The 11,812-nt window shown below is 37.7% G+C and overlaps 1 protein-coding gene across 2 annotated transcripts in view; it reads right to left on the bottom strand.

Annotated features, from left to right (window-relative positions):
* Positions 502 to 11,812, bottom strand: part of LOC109330097 — a 33,004-nt gene continuing 21,693 nt past the window's right edge. For both annotated transcript variants that reach the window (XM_019564121.1, XM_019564122.1), the window contains 3 exons: positions 8,572 to 8,661; positions 8,267 to 8,456; positions 502 to 993 (listed from right to left, as the gene is read on the bottom strand). In XM_019564121.1, the coding sequence (XP_019419666.1) occupies positions 665 to 993; positions 8,267 to 8,456; positions 8,572 to 8,661 (609 nt within the window). In that variant the 3' untranslated portion in view covers positions 502 to 664. The remainder of the gene's footprint in view (positions 994 to 8,266; positions 8,457 to 8,571; positions 8,662 to 11,812) is intronic.

Here is an 11,812-nt window from a genome sequence, read left to right as displayed (position 1 = left end):
TTCAGGAAGTCAGTGAGAAGAGCATTGAGAAAGGCGTAGTTTATGACATACTTCCAATAAAAACTAATAAGCCCTAAAAAATCCTCAACGTCGTGGCTAACTAGGTGGTGGCCAATCTACAAAGGCTATAATCTTTTCAGGGTTTGATTGGATTTCCCATCAGCAAGTATATATGGCCTATGAGTTCATAGAATTTACATAAAAAAACACAATAAGAGAGTTTAGCATAAAACAGGTCAGAGGCTAATAGGTCCTATATGATGCAAATGTAACAAATGATCATCAGAGAAGAGCTGGATACTAGAATATCATCACAGAATACTAAAACAAACCGACGTACTAAGTATACAAAGCAACTAGGGTTCTATCTAAGAAAGAAAGTCAAATAAATTAAAGACAACAGAAAGTAATTCAAAATTTTCCCATTAGCTTGAGTGAGCTCGTTAAAACTTAAATACTAATAGAAGTTGTGGGCATTAGAAATTAAGTTATAAAACTGAGTTGCTCAAATGATATCCTGCATCCGAATACAGGATTTTCTATCATACCATCATGCGGCAAAACTAATACACGAGACGTTTCCATCATGCTATCCTATGAATCTAAATCAGTGAGTGAACAAGCAAGTGAATACCCCATGTCATCCTTTGTTTTATTATTACTTTCATTTTCCATTAGTTGCATCAGCAGTTAATGGAGAAGTACTTTTCGAACTTTGTGGTGTTGATTTAGGATTCTCGATTGAGACAAACGCTACCTTCTTTAAACGAGAATGACTTTTACCAGTGGTAGAAGACTGCGATAATGAAGATTCCATGAAAAATGCTTTTGTGTTACCTTGACTTTCTCCTCCTTCCTCACTGCATTCTGTATCCTTACCCTTGTCAATCTGCATCAAGCTAGTCAACAGATCAGTATTTATATCTTTGACATGAGAGGTATCTTCTTTTGCAGCAGCATCAGCTTCAACCTTCTCCGGCACAAGCTGGCTATCTGTACAAGACATAATTGATCGAGCCTTGGTTAAAATTAATGCCACTAAAATATTACAAGTTAGCTTTAAATATACAAGATGGATGCAAGCAGAAAAAGTGATAGAAGTTGAGTTAAAATATACAATGCAGCCTAAGCCTGAAAACAACACATCTTTTGGGGTTCATATTCAACTTCAAGTATGGAGATTCACTTGAAAAGGCGATAATCATTGGGATTCCAATTTTTAAGACTAATCAAAAGAATTCAAGAATTGAAAATATAAAATTGTTGAGGAAAACAAGCAAAGATGACAAGATCAAGGTATGTAAGAAAAAATTGTTTTGTATCGATCAACATTTCATTGAATCAGGGTTATCAAAAGCACACGTCACACGATTCAACGCTTTTCACGGTGAACTTGCGTGAGCAAAAACTCGTTCCAGAACTGGAGCGAAGCAACAATTTGGAGTGCCAAATCATAGGACTGTTATGTGTATTTGCTTCGGGGAACACGAACGCATTTCCAGGTCACGCATTGTAAAACTTAGAAACTAAAGAAGAGAGAATCGGAAAGTGTAGTTTTATTGATCTTTGTGTTTCTAATTACAAAGGAGAGAAGAAGCTTAGCTTCTATTTATAGAAACCTAATTCAGCTAAGGCAGTTACTTTGGCAGTTGCATATTTGTAACTGCCACTTACACTAGAAGCAACAAATTCAGCAAACTGGACAGCTAGGCATATTATTTACAAAGCTTATACAAGAAGCTAAACAACAAGATTAATAGAACTGTTTATAAGCACACGTCACACGATTCAACGCTTTTCACGGTGAACTTGCGTGAGCAAAAACTCGTTCCAGAACTGGAGCGAAGCAACAATTTGGAGTGCCAAATCATAGGACTGTTATGTGTATTTGCTTCGGGGAACACGAACGCATTTCCAGGTCACGCATTGTAAAACTTAGAAACTAAAGAAGAGAGAATCGGAAAGTGTAGTTTTATTGATCTTTGTGTTTCTAATTACAAAGGAGAGAAGAAGCTTAGCTTCTATTTATAGAAACCTAATTCAGCTAAGGCAGTTACTTTGGCAGTTGCATATTTGTAACTGCCACTTACACTAGAAGCAACAAATTCAGCAAACTGGACAGCTAGGCATATTATTTACAAAGCTTATACAAGAAGCTAAACAACAAGATTAATAGAACTGTTTATAAGCACACGTCACACGATTCAACGCTTTTCACGGTGAACTTGCGTGAGCAAAAACTCGTTCCAGAACTGGAGCGAAGCAACAATTTGGAGTGCCAAATCATAGGACTGTTATGTGTATTTGCTTCGGGGAACACGAACGCATTTCCAGGTCACGCATTGTAAAACTTAGAAACTAAAGAAGAGAGAATCGGAAAGTGTAGTTTTATTGATCTTTGTGTTTCTAATTACAAAGGAGAGAAGAAGCTTAGCTTCTATTTATAGAAACCTAATTCAGCTAAGGCAGTTACTTTGGCAGTTGCATATTTGTAACTGCCACTTACACTAGAAGCAACAAATTCAGCAAACTGGACAGCTAGGCATATTATTTACAAAGCTTATACAAGAAGCTAAACAACAAGATTAATAGAACTGTTTATAAGCACACGTCACACGATTCAACGCTTTTCACGGTGAACTTGCGTGAGCAAAAACTCGTTCCAGAACTGGAGCGAAGCAACAATTTGGAGTGCCAAATCATAGGACTGTTATGTGTATTTGCTTCGGGGAACACGAACGCATTTCCAGGTCACGCATTGTAAAACTTAGAAACTAAAGAAGAGAGAATCGGAAAGTGTAGTTTTATTGATCTTTGTGTTTCTAATTACAAAGGAGAGAAGAAGCTTAGCTTCTATTTATAGAAACCTAATTCAGCTAAGGCAGTTACTTTGGCAGTTGCATATTTGTAACTGCCACTTACACTAGAAGCAACAAATTCAGCAAACTGGACAGCTAGGCATATTATTTACAAAGCTTATACAAGAAGCTAAACAACAAGATTAATAGAACTGTTTATAAGCACACGTCACACGATTCAACGCTTTTCACGGTGAACTTGCGTGAGCAAAAACTCGTTCCAGAACTGGAGCGAAGCAACAATTTGGAGTGCCAAATCATAGGACTGTTATGTGTATTTGCTTCGGGGAACACGAACGCATTTCCAGGTCACGCATTGTAAAACTTAGAAACTAAAGAAGAGAGAATCGGAAAGTGTAGTTTTATTGATCTTTGTGTTTCTAATTACAAAGGAGAGAAGAAGCTTAGCTTCTATTTATAGAAACCTAATTCAGCTAAGGCAGTTACTTTGGCAGTTGCATATTTGTAACTGCCACTTACACTAGAAGCAACAAATTCAGCAAACTGGACAGCTAGGCATATTATTTACAAAGCTTATACAAGAAGCTAAACAACAAGATTAATAGAACTGTTTATAAGCACACGTCACACGATTCAACGCTTTTCACGGTGAACTTGCGTGAGCAAAAACTCGTTCCAGAACTGGAGCGAAGCAACAATTTGGAGTGCCAAATCATAGGACTGTTATGTGTATTTGCTTCGGGGAACACGAACGCATTTCCAGGTCACGCATTGTAAAACTTAGAAACTAAAGAAGAGAGAATCGGAAAGTGTAGTTTTATTGATCTTTGTGTTTCTAATTACAAAGGAGAGAAGAAGCTTAGCTTCTATTTATAGAAACCTAATTCAGCTAAGGCAGTTACTTTGGCAGTTGCATATTTGTAACTGCCACTTACACTAGAAGCAACAAATTCAGCAAACTGGACAGCTAGGCATATTATTTACAAAGCTTATACAAGAAGCTAAACAACAAGATTAATAGAACTGTTTATAAGCACACGTCACACGATTCAACGCTTTTCACGGTGAACTTGCGTGAGCAAAAACTCGTTCCAGAACTGGAGCGAAGCAACAATTTGGAGTGCCAAATCATAGGACTGTTATGTGTATTTGCTTCGGGGAACACGAACGCATTTCCAGGTCACGCATTGTAAAACTTAGAAACTAAAGAAGAGAGAATCGGAAAGTGTAGTTTTATTGATCTTTGTGTTTCTAATTACAAAGGAGAGAAGAAGCTTAGCTTCTATTTATAGAAACCTAATTCAGCTAAGGCAGTTACTTTGGCAGTTGCATATTTGTAACTGCCACTTACACTAGAAGCAACAAATTCAGCAAACTGGACAGCTAGGCATATTATTTACAAAGCTTATACAAGAAGCTAAACAACAAGATTAATAGAACTGTTTATAAGCACACGTCACACGATTCAACGCTTTTCACGGTGAACTTGCGTGAGCAAAAACTCGTTCCAGAACTGGAGCGAAGCAACAATTTGGAGTGCCAAATCATAGGACTGTTATGTGTATTTGCTTCGGGGAACACGAACGCATTTCCAGGTCACGCATTGTAAAACTTAGAAACTAAAGAAGAGAGAATCGGAAAGTGTAGTTTTATTGATCTTTGTGTTTCTAATTACAAAGGAGAGAAGAAGCTTAGCTTCTATTTATAGAAACCTAATTCAGCTAAGGCAGTTACTTTGGCAGTTGCATATTTGTAACTGCCACTTACACTAGAAGCAACAAATTCAGCAAACTGGACAGCTAGGCATATTATTTACAAAGCTTATACAAGAAGCTAAACAACAAGATTAATAGAACTGTTTATTCTAAGATTCCCCCCCCCCCCTGAAGCTGAGGGTGTGTTGAAAATCTATCAACCACTTAAAGAAGCTTCCTTATAGCCAAAAATCTTGAGTTGGAGAGGGGTTTGGTCAGAGCATCAGTTGCCTGCATTTTAAATCGTATATGCTTGACTTGCAAAAGCTTGGATTGGACTCTATCTCTTACAACGAATACGTCCAATTCAATGTGTTTTGTCCTATGATGTAGAACAGGATTGTGTGCCATGGCCACAGTGCTGAGATTTTCACAGAGAACCAAAGATGATTGATGAGCAAATTTGAGTTCTGAGAGAAGTGGCTCAACCTAGATGAGCTCTTGAGAAAGGAATAGTCAGGTTGTATACCAAACAAAACAGAGTGAGGAGAGGATTGATCTAGAGATAAGGATGGTAACCTGTTGATGAGAAAGACTGTTGTAGTAAATGCATATTCCCAACATGACATAGGCAGAGAGGCATGAGCAAGCAAAGCTAAACCAGTTTCTACTATATGCCTATGCTTTCTCTCAATAGTGCCTGATGAAGATGACTATGAGGGTATTCAGTGAATGGTCTAAACTCACTTCCCCAATCACTTTGTATAGCTTGGTTTTCTGATTGAAATTGTGTATGGACATACTTAAGAAAATGATGAGTGTATCTGATTTTTTCTTTAGGAGATAGATCCAAGTAATATCTAAACCACGATTCTGAGTAAATAGGAGCAGGGCCCCATAGGTCCAAGTATAAAAGATCAAAAGGTTTAGCATAAACATTAGTAGAATTAGGAGAATGCAACTTATGAGCTTTGGCACAACAACAAGCAGTACATAAATCAAGAGGAGTTTTATTAGAGTGGGAAATGTTACATTGTTGCAATACACTCTTTACAACAACATCGTGGGCATGACCTAGTTTATAGTAATGCTGAACTGAAATTACAATGAACTGAAGAAGGTGCAAGAAGACTAGGAAAAGCATAGAGCCCCTCTATAGTGAGAGAGCCTTGAAGTAGCACTCACTTAGTAGCCTGGGACTTGACAAAACAATGATTAGGATGAAATTTAAAAAAGTAATGATTGTCCTTAGCAAATTGAGATATACTAAAAAGATTTTTTGTGATAGTAGGAACAAGAAGCAAATTATGTAGGGACATAGAGACATTAGGATCAAAAGGTGACTTAAAATAAGCATTGCCACAACAAGTAATAGGAGTTTTATGACCATTACCTATGTAAATGTGGTCTGAGGCAGACTGCTCTGTAGGATCAGCTAGCAATGAGGGATCAACGGTAAGGTGATTTGTTGCACCTGAATCTGCATACCACAAGGATGACTTGTTAAAATCTTGGACAATGTTGGTCACATTCATTGCATAAGGTGATTGAGCATAGGATGATTCAGGTCTAGCAACACCTTTAGGATGTGATAAGTAGGGTGTTGAGGAATGTGGATTATAGGGAAGTCTTGAGTGATTGTAGGAATAGAAAGAAGTCTTTGGCCTTGTGTAATGAGAGGACATTGCATGACCAGAGTTGTGTGGTGCTGGAGGATGACCAAAGAAAGCATATGGATCTGAAAAATGATGTGCAACACTACAATTATGACCATAAGTGGAAGGCATTGTGTAGGAAGCATCATAGGGTGCATAGTAACACCAGGTCACATCATGACCATGTTTATTGCAGTAATCACATAAATAAACTGAGGTTCTTCCTGATGACCTACCACCACGACCACGTCTGCCAAAACGTCCTCCACCACGAGATCCACCATGTGTCTGACCAGAAGGACCATGTAATTGAGGAACTGAGGGAAAACGAGCACGATAAGGTGGAAAGGGAGCATTGTTGGTCACAGAAGCAGGGGATTGAGTGGTGATGGTTCAGCAATAGCAACATTAGCATAAAATGCATCAGACACAGTTTTGTGTTTATTCTTCACTAACATAGATTCAAAAGTGAGAAGAAATTGTTCTAACTCATTAATAGAAGGAGAATGTGTTTGTCCTTCAATAGTAGTAATGAGATTATGAAATTCTTCAGTGAGTCCATCCGACACAAAATCAACATGTTCTTCCAAATTAATTGGAGCTCCAATTGATGCCAGAGAATCAGTTAACATTTTGATTTTTGTAAAATAGTCAGAAATGCAGTTAGAACCTTGTGAAACACTACAAAGTTGTGCTCTAAGTTGGCGACTTCATGCTTTGGTGTGAGCATTGCAAAAAGAGTGCAATTCATGCCAAAGTTGAAAAGAAGAAGTGCATCCTACAACATGAGGTCGTATAGAATCTGAAATTGAATTCAAGAGCCAAGAGAACACATCCTGATCTTGTTCTTCCCAGCTTAAGAAAGCAGGGTTGATGTGATGTTGAATACGGTCTGATCCATGAAGAAATTGAGGTGAAAATTCAGGATTTAGAACAAACCTAAGAACACGATTTGCCGTGAGAACAGCTAGAATGAACTAACTCCAAGTCAAGTAATTCTTCTCTGTAAGTTTCGTGATTGGAAGAGGAAGAGAAACAGTAAGAGAAAGAGCTTGTATTGGTGCAGTAGAAGAAAAATTTGGTGGGAAATCCATGGAAGGAGGAGGATCAACAACGTCAACCATGAAAGCTCTAGATACCATGTAAAACTTAGAAACTAAAGAAGAGAGAATATGAAAGTTACAAATGAGAGAAGAAGCTTAGCTTCTATTTATAGAAACCAAATTCAGCTAAGGCAATTACTTTGGCAGTTACATATTTGTAACTGCCGCTTACACTAGAAGCAACAAATTCAACAAATAGGATAGCTAGGCATATTATTTACAAAGCTTAGACAAGAAGCTAAACAAGAAGATTAATAGAACTGTTTATTCTAATACGCATTGTGTTCTCAAGTCAACTGGTTTGCTTTTCTGGGCCAAACCTATAGGCCCAACTCATACCCTAACTTTTAACCCACTATATTTATATTACTATTGTTTCTTAAAAAATTTCACTTCCACCTCACCTAAATTCTCTGCATCAATCACTCTCTTCCCTAGCCCTTGCAACCTTCCAATCTCTTCCCTAAGCTTCTTATTTATGAACCCAAAACCCGCAACCACTTCCCTTAGCCTGCGACTTTCTGTTCTCTATATTAACTCTCTGTTTGCTTTGCTTGCTCTCTTTCTCTTCTCTTTTCATTGTATTTTAGTTATTGTGTTTACATACATATATATATATATATATATGTATATATATATGTATACTTAAGTGTAATTTTGAATTTTAGTTGGAGCTACACTTCGTATCATGCTCCACCGCTCCTACACCCCTCTGCTCCAAGGTTGATTTTACGCTTTAACAACCTTGAATTGAATTCACATGTCTGAGTTCACATTACTACAGTAATAACTGAAGAAAAGATATTGTCTCTGAACTGAATTTAACAGTCTTAGAAGCTATGGAATTCAAGTCATATCAACAAAACATTTGTTATGAAACATATAATTATCACGAAAAACTGCACTATCCAGTATCCACCGAACAATAAAATATTAAAACAAAGGAATAAAAGTGAAAATGAACAGCAGAAAGAAGAGCAGACCATGGTTCTTACCCCCGATAAAAGACTCCATGCAAGTATATTTAATAGGTGATGCTTGGACAAAGACATTTCCACCAGAGTCCTCACCTTGACTTTCATTCCCTCTCTTATTCTTCCTCTCGAGTAATATAAACTTATCAACTTTCCAGTCACACTCTAACATAACGAAATCCTCACTAACAGGATAGAATTCTCTAAAAACCTGCATCAGTAGCATATATCATAAAGATGGAAAAATAATAGATTAGCATGTGGAACATTAGTTTCTCCACATATCCATGTCCTTAAGATCATGACACTTCAGCAGTACCAACTACCTCAACTCCCTCATGAGTTACTTTTATTGATTGCTTCTTTTTAGAGAGAGATGCAACCATGTTGAACAATGTAATAACATCAAGTAATATCTGCACAAGGACGAAGAAAAGGTTCAATTAATTGAATCAATAGTGTTAAATGTAAATCAAGACTAATTCACAAAGAGATATAATCTGTCTTAAATAGAAAAAGTTCTCTGTATTTACATTATCTAATGCCAGCCTAATATTATCACTCTCATTTTGTTAGTTAATTTACAAGGGGATTTCTAATGGAACCCCAAAAAAGCAAGCTTGCATTGAGAAGTGGTGATTTATGATTTTGAGAAGTGATATATTTAGTTTTCCCATGAAAACTTGCTTTTTTGGGTTACATCTACAAATTTGCAAATAACCTCTAAATCAGTGTTCCACATTGTTAGAGAAATAATACTTGCTAGAATTAGTTAATAGTTAGTTGCTTGTTGGTAAGTTTAGCAATGTACTATCAGCTCGTACTTGCTTGTACTAGTTAGACTACCTTAGACTACATCAATTGTAACTATACTGCAGTACTTGGCAACTATAATGCATTGTACTCATAATGCTATTCTGGTTAGCTTGCAGCAGAAGTCATTGTACCTAGTGTCTTATAAATAGAGTGGACTACCGATTGTAAAAGTTAGTTAATTCAATAATAGAAAAAGTGAAGATTCAGTTATCTCTTCACTCTTAACTGCTCCCTTTACATGGACATTGGTCATATCTCTATATAATCACCTATATCACAAGCAGAGTATATTGATTTCATCTTAGTTAGACTCTCATAAGAGTTCCAGCCTGTTATTACTGCAGTTGAAACTCAAAATGAGCTTTCGACTGTCAATGCTCTGCATTCTTTCTTCTCACACATTCGAAACGAGGTAAGAACACAATCACAATCTTTCGATTTCAGATGTGATGTCAGTCAATCTAGCTGTGAAATCCAATTAACCTTCTAAAAATTCGGTGTCCTCTGCTATGCCTACCAGTCCTATTTGCTCTACTTCTCCATCACCGCTCTCCTCGTATCGTCCTGTGGGTTGACCTCTATGTCTCATAATACTAGCAATTATCGTGGTTAATTCACTGGTGGTTCTGCACCTCACTATCATGACACTTGAGGCTATCATCGCACAAGAAGTCGTCTGCACGGAAGCAGGTATTCAACAGCTAGGTTTGATGCATCCTACCGGTGGGGAAGTACCCAGCTGGCCAAATTCATATGGGTAATGGTTCTGAACTTTTCATTAGAGCCTTAGCCACTCTAAGTTTCGCACTAGTTTTAATCAAAACATTATTCTAAATCTTATTCATTATCTACTTCTAGTACCATCTATCACTATAAACCTACTTAGTATTTCTCAATTCTCTACGGATAATTCATTTTATTTTGAATTTCATCCTAATCATTGTTTTGTCAATGTCAGGATTCTGATCAAGTCTTGCCATGGGGAACTCTTATCAAAGAAGGACTTTATGCCTTTCATGATCTGCAACCTATCTTATTAGCTAAGAATGCTTTTGGTTCTCCCGTTGCTACTTCATCTTCTAATATGCATAGTATTATTATGTTTCTACTTTTCCTATGAAACATTTTGTACAAACTAGTTCCATTTTTGTACCTAGTGCATGTTCTTATTTCTTATGACATTGTCGTCTTGGACATGCCTCATGAAAAAGTAGTGGATCATGTACTATCTCACTATAATATACCACATTCAACTAAATGAAATCTTGTTTTCTGTTCAGCTTGTTGTCTTGGTAAAGCTCACAAAATTCACACTCATGAATCTCATAATGTATATACTAATCCATTTGATCTTCTATACTTTGATCTATGGGCCCCAGCCCCAATACATTGGTTTTAGTATCTATTATTGATGATGCTACACGATACACTTGTATTTTCTTACTAAAACACAAATCAAACACTTGATCCATGTTTCAACAATTTGTCACAATGGTTAAGACTCAATTTAATCTAACCATTAAGTCTATTCAGAGTGACAAGGGAGACGCAAGTCCTTTACCTCTTACCTTAAATCACAAGGTACTACATAGAATTACATGTCCTCTCATGCAATCAAAATGGGATAGTAGAAGGAAACTGATGTGAACCCCAAAGAGCCTAACCTTGATTACAATGGCCTTAAGGGCATAAGTGATCCTATGACTAGGGCTAGGGAAAAAGGGCTCAAAATGCCATTGGACAACTCATAATGTTGATCCAAGATGGTGAGCCAAAGATAGCCCAATGGGGTCTAAAGATGCTCACTAGCATCTTAGTCCATGGTTCTGACCGAGCCAAAGACGGACCAGGCCACGCGCACGAAACATGCCACGGGTCTAGCTCAGGCGCCAAAATTGACCCTGGCAAGGAACCAGGCGCATCAGAAGCAAGACCTGACCGAGACAACTCTGACCGAGTTGAGGTCCCTGGCGCACCAAGTGCTGAACTTGGCGCTGGGCCAATCTGGCCTGGTCAGGAAATCTGACAACGGCGCATGCGCCTAGCGTGCTGCATCAGGCATTGGGCGTAGCCTGACCGAGTCAAGCCTAGCCAATTTAGTTAGCATCGAACATTTTTAATTTTGATAATAAATGTGTGGGCTAATTTTTGTCCAACACTTAGTTAATTTATTTTAAATGTTTTAATCATAAATCTGCCCATAAATAAAGTCCAGATTGAAAAATGGCTCGTGGATGACCAAGCCAAGTCTAAAAGTATAACCGACACTTTAATGCTTGGACCAACTTGTATTTTTCGTGAACCAAAGTCATTCTAACTTAGTCTAATATTATTTGGTAGGTAAATAAAGACTATTGTAGCCGTTGGAGGAGGATTGCTCGAGGGGAATCAAAATATGACTGTGGAGGAGCGTAATGGAGCATTTATGGTGCTTAAACACCTTGTCTGGACCGTTGGGGCTAAATTCACCTAAGCACATTTCATCTAGAGGAATCCTAAGTCACTTTCAGAGCTGTTGGAGCAAAGATGCTCGTGTGGAATTAGCATGCGGCCGTTGGAGACCTTAATTGTGCATTAATGGTGCATTATGTACATGCTCTAGCCGTTGGCAGCCTACCAACTTGCACCAACGACATCCTAAACTATTTAGTGCATGATTAATCATCATTCAATCGAGGGAATTTCCTTCCTTGACAAAAGGAATCCTATGCCAAGCACAAGTGCACCCGAGGACCATTAAGGAGGCTTTAA

This window comes from Lupinus angustifolius, chromosome LG16 (genome assembly GCF_001865875.1).
Source record: "Lupinus angustifolius cultivar Tanjil chromosome LG16, LupAngTanjil_v1.0, whole genome shotgun sequence".
NCBI lineage: Eukaryota > Viridiplantae > Streptophyta > Magnoliopsida > Fabales > Fabaceae > Lupinus > Lupinus angustifolius.
The sequence above is the reverse complement of the archived record's forward strand: the minus strand, read 5'-3'. Positions and strand labels throughout refer to the sequence as shown.